Source organism: Leptidea sinapis, chromosome 10 (assembly GCF_905404315.1).
Source record: "Leptidea sinapis chromosome 10, ilLepSina1.1, whole genome shotgun sequence".
NCBI classification, from domain to species: domain Eukaryota; kingdom Metazoa; phylum Arthropoda; class Insecta; order Lepidoptera; family Pieridae; genus Leptidea; species Leptidea sinapis.
In genome coordinates this window covers 10041162-10062932 of record NC_066274.1, presented here as the reverse complement: position 1 = coordinate 10062932, position 21771 = coordinate 10041162, and the positions used below count along the sequence as shown (strand labels likewise).

The window sequence follows — 21771 nt, the reverse complement described above, 5'->3', positions numbered from 1 at the left end:
TTCAAACATCTATTCAGTAGGTTACATCCTGTATTTAAAAGTAAATCTTATGAATTATTGCTAATCTTATATTATAATACATCTATTATATACATTTGCTAAGATGAGAGAGTCTCAATTAACTGACTAATGGCATCAATATTAGATTTGATAACCGCAGACCCTGGTAAATAAATATGACGTTAGTATATTCTAAGTGTATGGTTGCACCTATACCGTTAACAACAATTTACTATAAAAGAGGTTAATGGCTGAATATAGTTTTAAAATTTGAAATTAAATTTGTTTTATGCAACAGTTGATGAGCCCGTCGGTACAATGGTTACCTTTGTGTCTGTCTTTCGAGCAACGGGTTGTCCATAATATTCCGACAATGAACAACTATTAACGACAAATATTAGAGTATCTAGAGGGGATGGCACGTTTCGACTTTAGATTGCGAATTTCCTCACAACTTGATCGGTGGTGCAATATTAGGTAATGATCTAAAAAGAAGTGATCACCTAGCATCAAGTGAAACTGTATAAAAAATTAACAAAACTATTTATTGTTCCATAAATGACCCGATATGCTCTCATTTTTCGTTTTATACAGTTTCGGTTTTCGTGTACACTGTACCGAATCGAGTACGTATTGAACGATTATTTTTACAGTAGGTACCTACCTAATTAAGAGATTAATATTAACAAATTGAAGAAAAAAAAACTACTCTTATATTGGCTTCGTTACTCTCCGCCTGCTCCTCTCTGGGAGACCAATATGATGATGATTTAAGAAACTCTTTTCACAAAGGATAGAAGTATATTCTGGGAAGTGGTGCTGAAGGCATGTTACATATATATACAGAGTGTTTTTTTTTTAAGTGGGACAGTATGGGGAAATCCTAAAGTATAAAAGATACAGGGAAACTGTCTTAGGAAACATTAGGTACTTTTTTGTGAAAAAAAAATGGGTATAGTCAAAATTTTGGTCATTGATTAATTTTGATGAAATTTTTTTTTGACGCCCATCTACTCAGTTTCATGAGGGGATCATTTTATTGTATGGGAAGAAAAAAATCGGGACAGCAGAAGTTAGTCAAATTTAAGAAAATCGTTTTCATTATTACAACCCGTGTAAATTGCCTACCACTGCCCACTGCAAGGTTTTTATTAAAAAAATATTACCTATTCCAGTTTTACATTTGAATTTCGAACACTTTATTTGGTTTAAATAGGAATAAAATACTTTAAGGTATTCTTGCGCGAGCACCTTACCTTACAAATCTAATTAAAAAAAAAAAACAAATTTTAAATTTGCAACTTCTTGAAACAAACAGTATTTTACTTGATAATTAATTGTTTAAAGTTAACATTATGTTAAGTTTTCGTCATGGAATTATCAAACTCGCATAAAGTAAATTTAATTGAAGCGTATTTTGTAAATTATCGTAGCTCTGTGAATGCGTTACAGTGGTATCGGGAACGTTATCCGGAACATGATCAACCGAACCGCAAAATATTTGACAAACTGGTGAAAAATTTAAGAAAGGGAGGCTGTTTTACACTAAAACGGAAGAGACGAGCCAGGGTAATAAATGAATTTACAACTATCGCAATCTTAGGATATTTTGAAGCCTACCCAAAAGCTTCATTGAGGGAAGCTGCTCACAATATCGGTGTGCATAGATCTACAGTACGAAAGGTATTGAAGGCTTACAAGTACAAGTGTTACATAGAAGGTCATCTTGTACAAGCATTGCTTCCAGGAGACACTGACCGGAGATTAGCATTTTGCCAGTGGTTTGTAGCATGCTCGATTAGAAACCCGTCTTTTCCAAGCCGGATTATTTGGACAGATGAATGCAATTTTTCAAACAATGGCATGTACAATAGAAAAAATAATCATTTTTGGGCACGTACAAACCCCTTCCGTACTACGGCAACCCGTAACCAGGTCCGCTTTTCCTTTAATTGTTGGTGTGCAATATTAGATACTAAAATCTTTGCCATTAAAATTTACCATGGAACATTGAATAGTCAAAAATATCAGGAAATATTAAACATGGCTGTGGATTTAGTAGATATGGCAATTCCATTAAATAATTTGAATAATATCATCTACCAACAAGACGGCGCCCCTGCCCACAATAGTATCGCTACTAAACAGTTTTTAAATGAACATTTTCTTGATCGCTGGATGGGCACAAATGGCCCTATTAAATGGCCACCACGTTCACCCGATTTAATACCGTTGGATTTTTTCCTTTGGGGGTACCTTAAAGGTCGAATTTATGCAGATACTTACAACTCGGTACAAGAGCTGTTAAAAGACGCAGTGCATTATCATTTGAACAACATACATCACAACGCCTTGTCTAAAGCTACCAGAGGTGTTCTGAAACGCGCTCGTGCCTGCATTCGACAAGAGGGAGGCCACTTTGAACATTTACTTTAATGTAAAATTATTTTATTAAATTTACCTAACTTCTGCTGTCCCGATTTTTTTCTTCCGATACAATAAAATGATCCCCTTATGAAACTGAGTAGATGAGCGTCAAAAAAAAATTTCATCAAAATTAATCATCACCTAAGGACAACTCACACTTGACCAAAATTTTGACTATACCAATTTTTTTTTTCACAAAAAAGTACCTAATGTTTCCTAAGACAGTTTCCCTGTATCTCTTATACTTTAGGATTTCCCCATACTGTCCCACTTAAAAAAACACCCTGTATATAGCCTGAACAACCAAGTGCTTTAAATGCAGTTTAGTTTTTACTTGCAATATATCTTCATAATTCTAACTCTTTGGGACTAAGGTGTAAAGCAGGCTTCTTTGCACAGGATGCCGGCTAGATTATGGCTACCACAACGGTGCGTATTTCTGCCGTGAAGCAGTAATGTGCAAGCATTACTGTGTTTCGGTCCGAAGGGCGCCGTAGCTAGTGAAATTATTGGGCAAATGAGACCTGACATCTTATCTCTCAAGGTGACGAGCTTAGTTGTAGTGCCGCTCAGAATTTTTGGGTATTTCAAGAATCCTGAGCGGTACTGCATTGTAATGGGCAGGGCGTATCAATTGCCTTCAGCTGAATGTCCTGCTCGTCTCGAACTTTATATTTATTAAAAAGAAGGTATCGAAGAGAAAGGCCCACCCTCGACTAATTTCTGCTGAGAGAGGTAATGAAAAGTTTGGGATACATTAACGTATAAAGGCTGGTAACGCCCCCGTGCCTCCTCCGGTGTTGACAGAGAGTATGGGCGATAATCACTTAACATCAAATGACTGTAAGTTCGCTCATCCTCAAACTCCAATAAAACATACGACCAGACTAACTTAAACTTTAAGTAATTTAAATGTATTTTAAATACAAAGTCATTCATCAACAGCACAGTAATTTAGCTCATTCATACACAATATAATCTGGTGATATTTTTAGTAAAATATTGAAGCCTGTTTAAGGCTGGCTCTGTTTCTGACGTGCGGTAAATGAGGTTCGTTGTTTGACGAACCGCGAAGAAGCACCGTCACAAAAACTTTGTAATTTTGAATTATTATCTGACTTATTGCACGCCTTATAAAATATTAATAAACGAAAGTCCTTGACTTAAGATGCAGATGATTGTTTAGATGTGTTTGAATAATCTTCTTTTTATGTAGAAAAAGAGAGAGAATAAAGGAGCCCGCATTTGTCAGCTCATAGTGAGTATAGTCACAAGCCGACAAGTCCTTCCTGGTGTTAAGGGGATTTACGTTTTTAATGTATTTAGGAAACTAAGAAGAGTATTTGTATATAGATATAGAAAAGCAAATCGAAATACGAATGAACATTATAACAATTAAATGAAAAAATGTCTATAGTTAGTGGAAATTGAGTAACAAAATTAATATAATCCAAATAATGTTTTAACAAAATCGTTTTATTTCATAAATATCATTAATTAGGGACTAATAATAACGTTGCGTAAAATAAAGATGTGAAGTTTGTATGGCATTTAGACCTCACTTTTATTAAACGACTTCAAAAAGGAGGAGGTTCTCAATTCGTCGGTATGCAAAACTTTCGAGTGGGTGATCTGATTTTGATAATTCTTTTTTTTATTTTAAAGTTTATTTAATAAAATTAGACTAATTAATTAGATTGTATAAAAATACCAAATTTATATTTATACTTTTTAGCGCATAGTATAACCTTTTGTTTTGGAATAGGGTTTTTAAAGTCGGTTGTATTTTTGTTATTTTTTTTTTTAACTTTTGTCTTATATTTCATTGTAATAGTAGCCACAAATAACAAATTGTACACTTAAAAATAGCAACAATCTGTCGTGTTGTTATGAAAAAGTGACACAAAGCATTAAATCGTAATGTAAATTCCGATCGGATTAATTAATTTCAATGGCAAGAACGGATAAAAAGATAATCTGCGGCCTAGTTTCTCACATTATGGCCGAGCACGTTAACAATTGACTTAAAGTTGTGTGCAATTGATAACTATCTCCATATACACACAGATACTACGTATCTGATAGTTTTGCATGGTACCTAGTGTCTGTGAGAAAATATGTAATAAACTTATTTTAGAAGCTGTTATGTCTAAAGTTGACCGTCATGAAAGCCAAGCTCAACATTATGTTGAACACACATTAACAGTATTTCGATAGTCCTTGGTCAAATCAGCCGGCCATCCTTATAGCATAAACACATGGTCGGATTTGGTACGGCCGGATCATCGGACGGCCGCTAGTCGCTACACGTGTCTGGCCCCTCGCACCGGTTGGTCCCTGTGTGCGTCGTCCTCAGTGCGGTCCGGACCATAATAATATTAACTTTGTTTAACGATGGACAGTGCGACATACCATCAAATATGATCCTGTACCGGACCGCGTCCAATGGTTCCAATGCAAAAGTTAAGATCGCCTTTTATCACACTCAGCTAAGTTTTACGTCAGGAAAGTCTGAGCAAAGTCTTAGTATGTTCTATACATCTCAGCCTAGGACTCTAGTTTTTAAGTCATTCAAAACTAAAGTAATTTTGTTTCGATTAATATTTATAGATTTGAGAAGGTTTTGGAAGTCTCATAGACGTTAAAGCATAATTTTCATAATAAATCCTTAGTAGCTGATGACTTTCTTCTTTGAAATGATGTCTACATACGCATACCGATATCGTTATACGATTGCGTTGTGCCACCAAATTTTTCATTCAAAGATCTAAGGTAAGGTAAAGAAATGACACTTAGGAACGTCAAAAGATTTTCCCTTTTTACCATATAAACAATATACATACAATTGTAACAAAGTAAAATCTGTACATTAAAAAAAAAAGTATAATTACTGTGTGATCTACAAACAACATTTTTGTCTGTTTGTCTACATTAGATTCAAACTGCATGAAAATTAACAAATGGTCTGACTAAAAAATCGTGACAAATTGTCGTGTCTAGCCATTATTCTGAAGAACAAGTATTATAATTCGAGCGTTTGAAAGTTAAAAATCGCCTCCCACATAACACCACATAATCTATGGGACCGCATATAAAAATTTTGTTTTGTCCACACCTCTGTTATTTGAATAGAGTATGAGCAGCAGTTATTAATTTCTTAATTTATTGAAGTAGAATATACACTATTATAAATTTATTGATTTTAAATTTTTCTTACAAATCGACTCTATTAAAGTCAAAACCACAAATTTTAATTAACGCGCTACGGTCAATACTACCGCGCATTTATTCTCATTTACGTATTGAATAATATTTAGTTCCATACCAGTGAAAGTCTTTTTAATTAAAATTCGTCCATCTGTATCAGAAAATTTACAGATAAAATCTCCCGTCATAGATAAATGTCCGGTGTAAACATTCATACCTGTATATTTAATAAAAAAGCTTAAGCTTTGATCACATTTTTCGTAATTAAATTAATATAACTATTATCCCCAAAATACATATTTAACTCTAAACAATTTGTTATTTTCTTAAAGTGAGAGCCCTTATTTCTGGGATTAATAGTAAATAATAATAGAAAGAAATATAATATTATTTAATTAATATGAACTTTACGTCACTCGAACGGTTGGCTCAGTGGAAAAGCGCTCGCACGGAACGCGAGAGGTCGTGGGTTCGAGTCCTGCGTCGTTCATAAATTTTGATACCAAATTTAATTTGTATAATTAATCCCAGAAGTGAGGGCTATCACGTTTAAAAAAATAAAAAATTGCTTAGATTTGAAACAGCAAAGTTAAATTCCTAATATGCAAATATTGGGGTTGAGCAGGTTATCAACTGTAAAGTAAATCCTGTAGATGAAACCACAACCTGAGTGTTGAACATAGACATATCAAGATTTGGTCGGCTGGCTCGGTGGGAGAGCGCGTGCACGGAACGCGAGGGGTCGTGGGTTCGAGACCCGCAACGTTAATAAATTTTGATTTCAAATTTAATTTGTACATTCAACTCAATTGTTACATTTCTCACAATATCATAATTATAAAATACACCTCATTTTTTCTTTCACTTTAGCAATTGATTTTCCAAAACTTAATGTTTTGGAAAATCAATTGAAGCATATCAAACTGACAAATGTTGTTAAAAGCACGGAACAGAAAAAAAATGTGTTTGTATTTATGTATACATGCAAGAAGTTATACTTCCTTGACCTTACAAAGCCAAAATCCTTAAAATTTATTCTGTTCTACGTTTATAGAAATGAGATGGCTTTGACAATTAATTGTTAAATAACTAATACGGCTGTACGGGCTTGAACCCTTTGCCTATCCTAATAATGGACGAAAAAAACAAAAAAAAAAAATAACGAATGTCGCAAACGTCAGAAAATTAAGGAACCAACCTCACCCTGTTACTTTTGTGTTACAGTGATGCGGGCGTCTTAAAATCTCACTCTCATCATTTTTTCATAACGCGCCTAAAGAAGTATAACTTCAAAAAGTAACCTGAATGTATATTTAGATATAGTGGCACAAGTCTTAGACGTAAACTCACCGTAAACACTGAACAAGTAACTTCACCGTCTTAAAACAAACTTGAGCGTTAGCCTTTGGCGCTCGGAGTCAGTCGGACCTGTGACGCGCCCCGGAGATTTGCCTCTCTTATATACAGCCACCATGTGAAGAACCAATGTCGGCCCGAGCTGAGTTCTAGCCACATGTCCTTTAGATATTATAATCTTGACACAGTATTCGTTTGTTTATATCGCGTGAAAATTTGCTAATTTATGATTAAAAGTAGAACTAAAATTGAATGCATCTGTAGTAGTCGTTTAATTAAAACTAAAATAACGTCATGAAACTAATGTATTTTACAGAGTAGATTAATTATTATGAAATATTTTGACTTCAAATAAAGTATGCTGAATATATTTAGTAAGTTTATGTCTTATTAATTAAACGTAACAATTTCATTATTTTAATGAAAGTAATCGGTTGAGGAAATAGCTTTTATCTAAATAAAAAACATAAAAGGAATTTTTAATATTTTCTCAAAGTTACTTCCGTCTGAATTTATTTTTGATATAACTTCTAACACTGTTTCGGAAACAAATGGTGCACTGAGAGAGAAGAAGCGGCGCAAGAAACTCTCCCAGCATTCTTTTTTGCGATATTTTAATAAAGTATACAATATTGTATACTATATTTATATACTATAAATAAATTGAAATGTTTTATAAAAAAAATGGCTCTGTCGTAAATCCTATTACTCCACTGCTGAATATCTAAATGATCGGACAGCCTGGGACTAGATTGTGATTATTTTATAGCGATAGAAATGACTGTACAATATTGTATATTAAAAAAAAAAAGAATGCTGGGAGAGTTTCTTGCGCCGCTTCTTCTCTCTCAGAGCGCCATTTGTTTCCGAAGCGGTAGTAGTATCTAGTAGTATAAGAAATGACATCAAAAAGAATTCTAAAGGAATCAATTTTGAGAAAATAAATGCCTTTTATGCCTTTTATTGTAATGTCATTGTTATTTGACATTATAGTTCACGATATATGATTGCTTTTTGCTTAAACGCTTCAAACATATCTGTTGGCTAGGAATTAGATCGGCTCCTTGCCAGTACCGACTTACGTAGTAGCTACGGACCCTCCAATTGTTATTGATATTACAACATTTATATATCAAACATAATATATTTATATATATTTTACTTTGGAAGGGGTCCTAAGACACGAAAAGCATTATGTACGTATACATGACTTCGATACCGTGAAGTTTACATAATCACAAATTACATTATCTATAAATTAATTACGTTCAGTATTTCTCTCGTATACAAATAATGGGATTCTATATTTTCAAATAAAGCATTTTTTAAATTAAGTATACTTATAAGGCAGAGAGCGTACAGCCAGAAAGAATAATCATTATTGTCGCACCACAAAACCAATCTTGAAACTAGTGTATATTTATATTTAGAAATCGTTATTTAAGAAACTTAAATATTGTCTTCAGTCATGTAGTAATATTTTAAATAATACGTTTTATTCAATATATAAACCATAAACTATAAGTAAATAAATTACAGACAGAAATTTAAGACAAAATATAATTATATATTTCCTTATTATTTCATTACGTTACAATAAGAACTCCTTGTGCACTGTAAATTGAAACAAACAAAGTTGTATTTTGCGGAGCTGCTAACACTTTGTTCTTTGAAAACAAATATTTTAAGGCCTCCAATTACTATAACGTGATATTTAGCCATCAATTAAAAAGTAATATGGCCATGAATCTTCGGTGATTACATGATTTTTATGGTATTTTTATGTTATAACATGAGCGTTTTTGTAATTAAGTGAAATACCATGCCATGTTTATTGCCATGTTTTTGTGATTTTTAGACATTTAAATCACTAATATTATGGCTTTTAGCTCGCCAAAAGTGTTTATCTAAACTAATGTTATAAAGAGGAAAGATTTGTGTTTTTGCATGTATGTTTTTAAAAATTATTTAAAAAAACCTGCATCTTCTCTGAGTGACATAGGCTATATATATCATTTAGAAAAAAATAGGGATTCCTACTAAAAATTTAATACTATAACCCAAGTGAAAAAATCATATATAATCTGTCATCAGGTGCGTTGCGGAACCTATTGATGATAGAATAAAAAAATGTTCCACAGTATCTACAAAAAAGTCGGCGATACCATATGTCCAACTATTGTAGTTATGACACTTTCACTACTTTTTTACATTTTAAAAGTTGACAATAATCAAGCCATATTATTCATACCTCTGCATAAACCATTATCCAATTAAATAATATTTGTTTCAATACATGTAAAATACTTTTTAAATTATTACAATTAATGTCGCAGGAAAACTCTCAAACTGCGTTAAATTTATTCATTCAAATTTCTCTCATTATTCATACAAAAATAAAATTTGAAATTAAAATATAATAAAGGATCACGAATCGAAATAGAAACTATCCAAGTTGAACCTATCCTACTCAAGTTGGATCAAACTGTACACGGTGTGCAAAATTTGACTAGTAGTTCATCGCGGACAAACAGTGACATGAAATTGTTATAGGTATATAAAGAATTGTATAAAGATGTTCTTCAAGCAGGTTATTCTATGGAAGTTCAAACAATGATTGTGCCTCCACTATTACCTATTTGATAACTTATTACCTATATGCAGTAAAATAAGATTAGGAAGTGACCTTTATCCATCCGTTTGTACGAAAAGAATTTTATACAAAATTTATTATAGTTTTTGTAAAAAATATCGCTATTGTTTGAATAAACATTTGTCAGAGCTGCTATTTATTGAAAAGTCTACCGGAATTAAAAACATATTTTTCGAAAGTGCATATTGTAACAAAAGTATATTTTGATATGAGGTTTATTTACAAATGGAGCCAAATTGCTGTTATTGACCTACCTGTTTTCATATCGGCAAACCCAATAGGTATGACGGGATTAAAAATAGTCTCTCTATCATTTGCATATTCGATAGGCATCAAATTTTAAACAAATGAGTAAAAAGAGTTATGATTTATAATTGTTTTTAGACTCGCCATATATTTTAACATATTGAATTTAATTTAAAATACTTTTCATCGAATAAATGGTAAGTGAAGTTTGCTTCCTATTTGATACCTACTGTTATAATATTTAGCAATGTCAGAGTTTTTTTTATAACACTGCACAAAAATTTAAATGATTTCGTATGATTATTTTCGTATTTGTTTCCGAAGCGGTAGTAGTATCTAATAGTTATCAGAAATGATATCAAAAAGAATTCTAAAGGAATCAATTTTTAGAAAATAAATGCCTTTTATGCCTTTTATTAAGGGTCTACTTTCAATTAAATTATCCTCGATTTTCTCTATTTCTCATGTATGTAATCTAGTAAAAAAATCAAAGCAGACCTTTGCGCAACGTTTTTTATTGTTTTCCTACTAACCAACGCAATATTTTATGTTGTAATTTAGTTGGTAGACTGTTATTCGAATAACTCTTACATTGATTTCTTTAGGATAGTTTCACGCACTCGATATCTCTTTTACCTGGCAGTATAGTTGAAAGGGACCAATAACCATCCGATTAAACCAAGCTAATGCCGTTTCAATCTAATTTGAATGTATTAAGATGGCTAATCATTTTTCTATGGAAATAACTGACAGTTAGAGCAGATGATCCAGCAGCTTATAAGCGACATTTTAATCCCTTACCAGTGGGAGGCTCCTTTGCACTAGATTATGGGTACCACAAAGACGCCTATTTCTGCCGTGAAGCAGTTATGTGTAAGCATAACTGTGTTTCGGTTCGAAGGACGCCGTAGTTAGTGAAATTACTGGGCAAAGGAGTCTTAACATTATGATTTATGATATTGACATCTTGCTTATGTTTCAAGGTGACGAGCGCAGTTGTAGTGGCGCTCAGAATTCTTTGTTATTTCAAGAATCCTGAGTGGCAATGCATTGTAATGGGCAGGGCGTACCAATTACCATCAGCTGAAGTCCTGCTCGTCTCGACCCTTATTCTCATTAAAAAATATATACTTACCCATAAAAGCGTTAATATGATATGAGTCATAAATTGATAAAAAACAACGTGAGGGTTAGCGTAATACAAATCTACTCCTTGTTTTCCAGATGAAACCAGGGTGGCCACATTCCACAAATACAATATGTAATACTAATAATGCATTGAGAATCAACATTTACAGCCCGTTAGTACATCATCTAAAGTGATATTGGATCTCTTTATGTGTCACAAAACGCTTCACTTGTTCTTCTCTGAAGCAATTCACATGATAATTCTTCAGTTGTTTCTTGGTAGGGTTTTCAGCGGTCATGTTTAATAGTCGATGAAACACCAACGTCATGCCTACATACTACTATACACTTTATTACGTAATCATAAGCTTTTAGTTACTTATCTTATGCTTATTCGTTTATTTGTGGTAGATCATTAATAATATCTAAAGCAATCTGAATTCATATATTCCGTAGTCAAATTGTTACTTCACGACATTTTCATATCATTCATCATCATCATACCAGCCGGAAGACATCCACTGCTGGAACAAGGCCTCGCCCAAAGATCTCCTCGATGATTGGTCCTGCTCTACCCACATCCAACGAATTCAGGGGGGGATCTTGATTATATCATCGGTCCATCTTGTCACAACACTGCGTCTTCCGGTACGTATTTGTCACTCGAGGATTTTACTGCCCCAAACAGCCGATAGCCGGCCGATAACGGCCAACAATTAATAATAACAAGTCCGTCGAACTAAGTGCCCTGCCCACTGTTTTTTTTTCGCCATCTATATAGACTTTGGTATCATCGTATCAATGCAAATTGAAAATATATAAAATATGATATGATGATATGATATTAGACTACGGACTCAACATGGACCACAGCGGCCCGTGTTGCTTTATGGTATTTACTTTGTCTATTTGTTCCGTCTTGTCTCCGAAACGGGTACAACTATTTTAGCGGGACTGTCAAGCAAATGGGTTATGGGCTTATGTAATAGGGAATAACTATCGGTTACTTTTATCTGTGAAAATAAACTAGAAAACACACTAAATTGTTAATAAAAGACTGCTTAAATATGTAGTTTTTTGCTGAATAATAAAACAGACTCAAATCAGAGCAGCGGCCTCCAAGATTTACCCCGTTGCGTGATAGACACACCATACCGATCGATCGATGCTCTCATATGCCACACAACAAATATTACTCCAAAATCTTCATTTCACAATAGCGCAAAATTTCGTCACAAAGTTCATTACAGTGTCCTGCTGGTGAAAGTTATATATTCGATGCCTTCGTGATGAGGAAGTGACTTAGTAACTTATGATCACGGGGCAATAATCAAACATACCGACAATACAATTGACGTCGGATGCTCTGCAATTATTATACGTAAAGCTTGGCCCAATTGAGTTGTGCAGTTATTGATCAAACATTCATAATGGTAACATCTTCACCAAATTCAAACACTATATAATCATTATTATAAGCATAAATCAGAATTGTCAAATATCAGAGTGTTCTTGTTCAAGAAGTATTCTCGATTGCCCTATGTTGCTTGAATCCTTCACTGTTCCTGAGCTCCTCTGCGATTACCATACTATAAACCCTTGGTTCTTTTGTTTTTGTCATTAGTTCATACTAATCTGAAAATACACTATTTAGACTACGCCAAACATATAATTCTAGTACATCACCCACTGCATATAAGACTGCTGTTCGAATTTTTTTTGAATAATGTTAAATAGTATTTAAGAATATTATAATCCTTAAGCTCCATTAGTTAAACCTCATTTGTATGTTGTGGCAGCTACATTCAGTGCATTTACAATTTGGTTTAGACATTTACTTATATTAAGATTACTTTTAGTACAACTGAAAATGCTTTGTAGGCTTATAATTGTATGGATTACATAGATAAACAAGCCTACGGTAGGTACACCGAATGATAAGTGATAACAGCAGCCCATGCTTTGTTTCCAATTGAGATCTCTTTTGTGAAGGTAAATGGGGTAAATTAAACCTATTATTGTCGTAGTTCTCTAAAAATAGGTCGATTAACTTGAGTACGACTTTGAAATCTCGCCTCGTGTAGTATAATATCAGTCGTAACCATTTGGCAGTGATCGCTTACCAACAGAAAACCCACTACGATCGTTAGTCCACAAATTGTTATGACTTACGATAAAAACATCCTCCACAGTGCGGTTTTCAAGGAGCTTTCTTCCTCGCACTATAAAGCTATGGAATGAGCTTCCTTGTGCCGTGTTTCCGGGACGATACGACATGGGTAGCTTCAAAAAAAGCGTACGCGTACACCTTCCTTAAAGTCCGGCAACGCTCTTGTGATTCCTCTGATTTTGCAAGAGAATGTGGGCGGCGGTGATCACTTAACACCGCTCGATTGATATATGTATAATAATAGGAGTTGACAGTGAAAACTACACTTAGAATAGTTCAGTAGTAGTATATTGTATCGGTCAGAAGTACTTGGCCATTTCAAGTCCACCATCAATAGCAACTGGGTGTGAATATTTTTTTTTGCCTTCCCTTGTACAGAGGCATTTAGTGTTACTTTCTGGCTGGAACTGACCTTCTTGATATTCTTGAACTTTCCTAATTATTAAAGCATTTTCTTCTTCCAACAATGATTTTTCACGCCATAGCGCCTTCCGGGAGAGGTCAGCTTTAGCTACTTTTTGCCATAACCGGGTCAATCCAGATGTGGATGCCATTGCGTTGGTTACGAGTGCGTCTTCGGAATTTTGCTTGCGAACGCATACTTTAGATTCAACTGGCGGATGTGGTAGATTAGAACCATAAGGCATTACTTTTTCGCGCTGGGTTTCATATCTGCGACAAAGTGCAGCTAAACGAAGGATTTTTTCTCCCTTCTTATGAGCAGCTCGCAGCCATTCAAGGGTATCATCTGATTCCTTCACCAAGAGTGTCAGCTGCCTTTCATCTAATGCGCACCCATCTATCATGCCCTTTTTCAAATTGAAACAAGCGGCGCGATGGCGATCACGTCGATCACGAAACACGGCTTGTTTTGTTCCAGATTCGTATGCTCCTAGCTCCGTACGTAGGCGCCGCAAAAGATCATCACTATTTGCAATTTTTTTCGCCTGCGACGCTATAACATCAGCCATTAAATTTTCTTTTCTACGCAACTTTCGGACACGCTTTTGGTTTTCTGCTGTTTCTGTAACGTACGTTTTAAGGACAGCTTTGTATTCGTCCCACATTGTATTAAGGTTGTTTTCAAGATATGAACGCAAATTTTCTCGATCATTTGCATATTTGTTTCGTTCCTCGTCTTCTTTGACTAAGTTTTCCCCTCTTTTCGCCCATACTTCCGTATCTGCCGTAGTATGGCCGTGAAATATTAAAAGTTGTAGATGGGTTTCCGCAGCTACATGATCTGTCATAATTCGAGTTGCTTCATGCTGACCTAGTTTTAGTAGATTTTTTGTTTTAATATTATTATTTTGTGAAAGTTCTTCCATTTCAGCCAGAAATTTGTTAATCATTGTATCGATAGTATCACAGAAACTTGCAATAGTTCTTTGAAACTGATCTTCAGCTACGTTCATTAGTTTCATAGTACAATTTATTAGATGATCTTTTTTATCATACACCCTATCAAAAACATGCCATAGTACCTCGATATCTTGTCTAAATACAGGTTCTTTGATTTTAAGCATCAGTTCACGCCAGTTTTTATCCAGTTCACCTCTTTTAAGCGCTTGGGCTGCCATTTCACGTCGCAGCTCCTCACGTTTGGCAAATTTACGAGCTTCTTCTTCAGCCTTTAGTTTAGCTGCTTCTTTTTTCTTTTTTGCTCCCATCTTTGATACTTTTTTAGTAAATCAATATTCAATTACAAAAATAAATAGCGATAGTAAAGTACAAGTATTTGTACTTTAAGTGATTTGTATATACTTTGACTGATGTTTGAAACGTTTTGTCACTAGGTCATTGACGTATATAAAATAGCTCATGTAAGTTTGCTTAATTTACAAAAGTTTTTATGTACCACCCGGTTACACTATCTCTGGATCTGACGTCGATGACGTCACACCGTTACCTTGTTACGGTGTGCAAAACAAGCATCACTAGGATTTTATAATTAATAAACTACGACCACTATTTTTTCTGTACTATTGATTGATGTAAAGGTTTTGTGACGCTGATTATTATTATATTAATGATGAAACATCAATGAGATTATCTTGGTTGGCTACAAAAAGTATTTATTTTTCCGACAGAACTATTATAACAACAGCTAGTCTACTTAGCAGAAACTACAGACCAAAAAAAGGCAAAACTAAACAGTAAACCTCAAAAGCAAAGCAGTGATAGCTCGATATTATCACGACATGTACCTAACGGTGATGAAACGGCGAACCGTACTGACGCAACGAAATGAAAAGAGATTGGGAGGGGGCTTCACGTTCTAGCGAGGTCTAGAGATAATGTGGCCGTGAAGTACCTTTTTGTCTGTGTCCTAATGACATTAGCTTGTAGATTTCCAAAGGATTCTATATTATAACTGACTGCCCAAGTAAATCTGATATTAAATTAAAATCAAGTACTCGTTGCTCCCGGTACAATAATAGTCTTATAGGAATCGATGTATGGCATAAATAAAATGTGTCAACATAAGTACCCTGTAAACTTGTAGTACGCGTTTATATAGTAGGTTGAATCAGAGAAGTTTATAACTGCGATTGAGTAAACATCACAATTTGATCTACAATGTGACAACGCTAGTACTGGCGAGAACAAGATACACGTCTCAAAACATAAGGGATAATAGGGACACCTTCTGGAATAGGGACCTAAGACAACTTGTACGATACGTTTGATACAAGTAGAAGAAGCCTGATAAAATATATAAGGGACGTAACATATGGAGACTGTCACAATTATCTGCTTACACATGGGGGATGTGTATATGAGTATGTAACTCCTTAATATTAAGATGTTAAAATGCGACATGACAATTTAAACAAAACAAATATACTTTGCATAATGTAATGTACAATGAAAAAATAGTGAACATTATTTATTTATTACACTTTTTTGACACCACTTGAACAAAATATAACATACATATTAAAGTCGCCTTGTCTCTATACAGTGATCTCGTCCAGTCAGTCGTTTGTTGTAAAATAAAACTCAAAACCAAAAATATACTCACACATTTCCTTTATGATACATATATACAATAGATAAATATATAAGAGAGTAAAAGGATACATATAAAAAATAAAAACTGTAATTTTCATTTGAGTTAGCTTGAGATAAATATTATGTTGATGGATACAATATATATAGATACTATCATATAGAAGACTGATAATGTTTTTCTAGTTCATTTTTAAAAGGGGATCAGATTTCTGGAAAAGATCATTAAGTATTGTTTCGCAGCAGAGCGCAACGAGAGCTCATGCTGAGACCCTAGTATCTCAAATCTATCTTTAGGGTAAAGAGGAGTATTTGGTTGAAAAATAATGGAATAAAGAAGGTGTAGAATGTGGGAATTACGACGTAGACGTATTGGAAGCCAGTTGAGTTTTTTTTTAAGAAGAAGGAGATATGATCGCATTTACGTAGACTAAAAATGAATCGAATACATAAATTTTGAAGTTGTTAGAGTTTATCCAGCTGAGCCTCGTTAAGGTCGAGATAGCAAAACATTGATGTTATATTAAGTTGATTTTGTTTATTCAATTTGATTTATGTAATACTGTGTCCTAGGCGCGATATCAATCGCTATTAGGTGGATGCGAGCCTCTCCAGAGTTACTTGCACAAGCGCCTGGCAGAGAATCTGAACAGCGAAGCAGCGTTGGGCACGGTGGGCGACGTGGCTCAATGTGTTCAGTGGTTGAACTCGACGTTTTTGAACGTGAGGGCCGCCCGCGACCCGAGGAGGTATCTGGGACTGCCACAGAATGCACCAAAGCAGCTTATTACTAAAAAAATTGAAGGTAAGCTTGACAATGTGGTTCATATAATACAGTCGAAGAATCTAACGTAATAACCTATAAGTTCTTTGCATTGTTAGTCTTAGTAGCATCGAGAATGAAGACTCTCCTCTTCCCACAAGAACGTATCCAAATGAAAAAATCGGTTAGTCAACTCCTTACCTTAAAAGTTTAAACAAAAGTTTACAAAGTTGAGATTCAGCTGTTTACTGTAAATCATTGTCTATATATTTATATACTAGCTGACCCGACAGACGTTGTTCTGAACATAATAAATAAAATACTGCTTTTATGAATTTGTCAATTACATACAACGACGTTCTATACATATAGACAAAGCACCTCATTCAAAATCAAAGTCGAAATATGCCTCAAATGACACCGTAATAACCTTCGACTGCTATGTCTATACGCTTCTGCGTTTACTCTAGTTTTTTAAGATATTATTGGTCAATAAGCAGTAATGTAAACACAATTTCAGTTTCAGCTGCGTATTTTGAATTAAGAACCCGATTTGGATAGTAACATCAGTGGAGTAGGAGTTAGGTATTTTTTTAAACCCAGAAGAAAAAGAGAGTTGCTATAAGTTTTACTTTCGTCAGTCTGTCCCTATTTTCCGATCAAAATCTGTTCAATCAAGGGTTTTTTACGTCTTTAATCAATAATCACACTCATATTATAAAGGGGAAAGTTTGTATGTTTATTTATTGGCTTGTGATTCTATTTGTTATTTCTTTACGTTCTAAAGGGATTTGGATTTAATAATTTAAGATAACGTTTAATGAGAGAAACTAAAACTCAAATATCATATTTTTATTTACATATAATAATTAGTTAAACTATTTATTTAAATGTTAAGTTCCTTGAATTAAATAAAATTTATCTTTTAGACTTGGATATCTTTTTGGTATATGCTTACACTAAGCGGATATCAAAATATATTTGTATGACAGCTATTGTCAAATTTTAAATGTGGTTAAATCCAAACAACTTAAAGTCTTTAGTGATGAAATATAAATATGCTTATTTGGTTTATACCAACTGGCGCCGATTCTCTTTTATTATCTCGTGTACAGGAAAGCTGAAAAATATTAGCTTTTACATATTTTGTAAATAAGTATCAGATATCACTAAGTAACGATATTTCCGTGATAACGTGTAAAAAGCACTAGTATGTAATTGTTCACGTTCTTGTAAGCCGTTCATATAACACAAAATACAATATTGCTAAGCATTGCTCACTAGACCTTTAAAAAAATAAATATAATATCTAATAAAAAGTATAAAAATAATTACGTATTTTTATACAATTTAATTAATAAATCTAATTCTAGTAACGATTATTTTTATTTATGAACACCGATTCATGGGAGGACACCGGTCCTCCCGCCGCGGCCGCGGCCTCGCTCTCGCCTCCTCTCGTCGTGTGTAGTGTGTACGACTCAAGCACATCTCACCTATATGTTACTGTATGTTACAAACCTTAAGTTACAAACCTACCTTGGCTGACACTGACTCCAAAAATAACAATAATCGTTACTAGAATTAGATTTATTAATTAGATTGTATAAAATTCGCAATTATTTTTATACATTTAGCTCATATTATATCTATTGTTATGGAATAGTGTCTTTGAAGTTGTAATTTTTTTGTTAATTTAATTTTTATTTTTAGATTTTTAGTGAATTTTAACTACACTAACTAATAATTTGTCTAAATTGGTGTAGATCTACAAAATTTTGCAATGCAGCAATGAATGTAAGCGCATTGCAATTTTATTACAGATGGTTAGAAATTCTGCCACAGATCGCACCATTACTGTACGTCGTTAAGGAGTTCCATTGATTCCATTGATATTTGACTACGACAATTATTTGACCGTAACGACGTGACGGTAGGTGACTCAAATATCTGGATAGCATATTATAAAAGATTCGGCCTAGTATCGTTAATTTGCTCCTAAGAATTGAACAGTAATGACTTTATAATAACAAAGTAATGACTTTGTTATGGATCCCATAATCAGAACCTTTTCAAACTCTCACCTCATCGAAATCGGTTGGCTCAATATTGAGTAATTCTTAAATTTGTCGCGTACATGGTTTTCTCATGGTTGCCATTATCAGATCTGAAACAAATTGCAACTCGAGAAGCACCAGCTTTCAAATAAAAAAATATCAATTATCAAAATCAGTTCACCCAGTTGAAAGTTCTGAGGTAAGAAACATAAAAAACATACCGACGAATTGAGACCCACCTCCCTTTTTGAAGTCGGTTAAAAAGAGCGACTTTATTGTTTTCATTTCTGACTGTGTCCGAAATCTGTCCCATTCTGACAAGCGGATCTTGTCAACGGGAATTGTCAACAATTGTACCATATTTAATGAAAAAATATTCATTTTATTAAATTACATACGCCTTTTGCATAACAATCTTATATAAATAAAATTATTATGGAAGGCGGCTTTAGTGCACCCGATCCCTAAGAAAGGTGTACGCTCAGATCCGTCCAACTACCGCCCCATTGCCATTACCTCCATTTTCTCCAAAGTAATGGAGTCGATCATCAACCGCCAGCTCTTGGGATACCTAGAGGGGCACCAGCTGATCAGCGACTGCCAGTACGGTTTCCGTCAGGGTCGCTCAGCTGGTGATCTTCTTGCATACCTCAACCATAAATGGGCGCAAGCGGTTGAGTCGAAGGGAGAGGCGTTGGCGGTGAGTTTGGACATAGCGAAGGCCTTTGATCTATGGGCTTCCCGAGAAGTTGTGCAAATGGGTCACTAGCTTTTTGGCTGATCGGAGCATCAAGGTTGTTATCAACGGTGCATGCTCCGACTTAAAACCCATAAACTCTGGTGTCCCGCAAGGCTGTGTGCTATCCCCTACGCTGTTTCTTCTGCATATCAATGATATGCTGCAAATCAGCAATATTCATTGCTATGCAGACGACAGCACGGGGTATGCTTCCTACACCGGCCATGCCAACATGTCCCGGGATAGCGTCGACGAGAACCGGATCAAAATTGTGTCTAAAATCGAGACTATGCTTTGCAAAGTCTCGGAATGGGGCCGACAAAATTTAGTCCAATTCGACCCCAAGAACACACAAGTTTGTGCGTTCACCGCTAAAAAGTCTCCCTTTGTCGTAGCCCCTCGATTCGAGATCACTCCTCGGCTACAGCCTGTATTGGCATACTTGGCGTCGATATATCGAGCGACGTTCAGTTCCGTGGTCACTTGGAAGAGAAGGCCAAACTGGCCTCTAAAAAGCTTGGTGTACTCAGTAAGGCGAGACAGTACTTCACTAAAACCCACCGCCTGCAACTTTATAAGGCGCAAATTCGGCCTCACATGGAATACTGTTCTCACCTCTGGGCGGGTGCTCCCCAGTACCAGCTTCTTCCATTTGACCGCATACAACGAAGAGCGGTTTGAATCATCGACGATCAAGTCATCTCCGATCGGCTTGATTCTCTAGCATTGCGTAGAGATGTGGGTTCTCTCTGCATCTTCTACCGCATTTATCACAGGGAGTGCTCAGAGGAGCTGTTCGGGTTGATTCCAGCGGCCGAATTCCACCATCGGACATTACGTGCAAAGTACCATCCGCATCACGTAGACGTCTGGCATTCCACAACCGCGCGTTGTCTTCGAAATTTCTTGCCTCGCACAGCCATTTTGTGGAATCAACTACCGGCAGCGGTCTTCCCGAACAGATACGACTTAGGGACCTTCAAGAAAAAAGCATATTTCCACCTTAAAGGCCGGCAACGCATTTCTTGACACACCTGTTGTTGCGGATGTCCATGGGCGGTTGCCTCACCTCTCCCCATCCCGTGAGCCTCTTGCCCGTTTGCCCCCTCTCATATATATATAAAAAAAAAATAACCTTACCGATGATAAGTCACCCCATCTTTTTTAGAATCGGTAATGAATTATTTTAGGACCTTTTTATAGCACACTTAGGCTTGTTGATTGACACACAGCTGACACACGACTAAGGAGAAAAGTGTGCTTACATTGTTTTTAAGCACACTTTTGCCGTTCCACTGCCAGACTGCGAATGATATGTCCATATGAATAGAACGTCATTGCGTACATAACGTCATCAAGATTAATTCGTAAATTTATGTTTCCTGCTGTTATTATAACGAAATTGTTTCACAACAGAACTGTCAAACCGCGCGTCAATAAATTCCCTCATAGAAAATATGTCCATGAAAAACAAATATTTAAAATATAAATAACTATGGGTTCCAAATCAAAATAAAAACTATCCTCAACTATACTCAAGTGCACTCCATGAAGTAATATCCCTATTAGAATCCGTTCATTAGTTTAGGAGTTCACTGGAAATAACTATCAGGACACTGGATTTATAAATATTAAGTAAAATATATATATTCTATCTTTTGCACGTCCAAAATGAGATTTGTACTATCAAAAAGTTTGTAGATACTAAGTAAGAGATGGCGTTAATAATATAACAGACACAATCATTTAAAAAACTCATATGATAGATAATAAGCTACTAAAAGTATTTAAAATATTTTCTTTGAATAACATTAAAATTCCTTTCTTGTATATGATATTTTTTTGTAAGAGGGGGACAAACCACCGTACGGGTTACCGGTCACCAGCTGCTATGTAATTGCCGCCGCCCACATTACACTGCTCCTGCATTAGATTTGAAAAGTTCGTTCATATAGGTAGAAATTTTTAATTTATATCCATTTCTTTTTAATGAAATCAAGACAATTGTCCCCC

The 21771-nt window shown here is 34.9% G+C and overlaps 2 protein-coding genes across 2 annotated transcripts in view; one reads left to right on the top strand and one right to left on the bottom strand.

Moving 5' to 3' along the window:
• LOC126966607 (probable ATP-dependent DNA helicase HFM1) overlaps positions 1-21771 on the top strand; it is a 63555-nt gene that overhangs the window by 17866 nt on the left and 23918 nt on the right. Inside the window, exon 3 of the mRNA XM_050810768.1 lies at positions 16773-17004. Coding sequence (XP_050666725.1) covers positions 16773-17004 — 232 coding nt within the window. The remainder of the gene's footprint in view (positions 1-16772; positions 17005-21771) is intronic.
• LOC126966592 (dynein regulatory complex subunit 2-like) lies at positions 13468-14958 on the bottom strand. The gene has a single exon (XM_050810740.1). It carries the CDS (start codon positions 14855-14857, stop codon positions 13487-13489), a length of 1371 nt encoding a protein of 456 aa, XP_050666697.1. The 5' UTR covers positions 14858-14958; the 3' UTR covers positions 13468-13486.

Coding starts and splice junctions, on each gene's coding strand:
- LOC126966592 (XM_050810740.1), bottom strand. CDS start 14,857: ATGGGAGCAAAAAAGAAAAAAGAAGCAGCTAAACTAAAGGCTGAAGAA.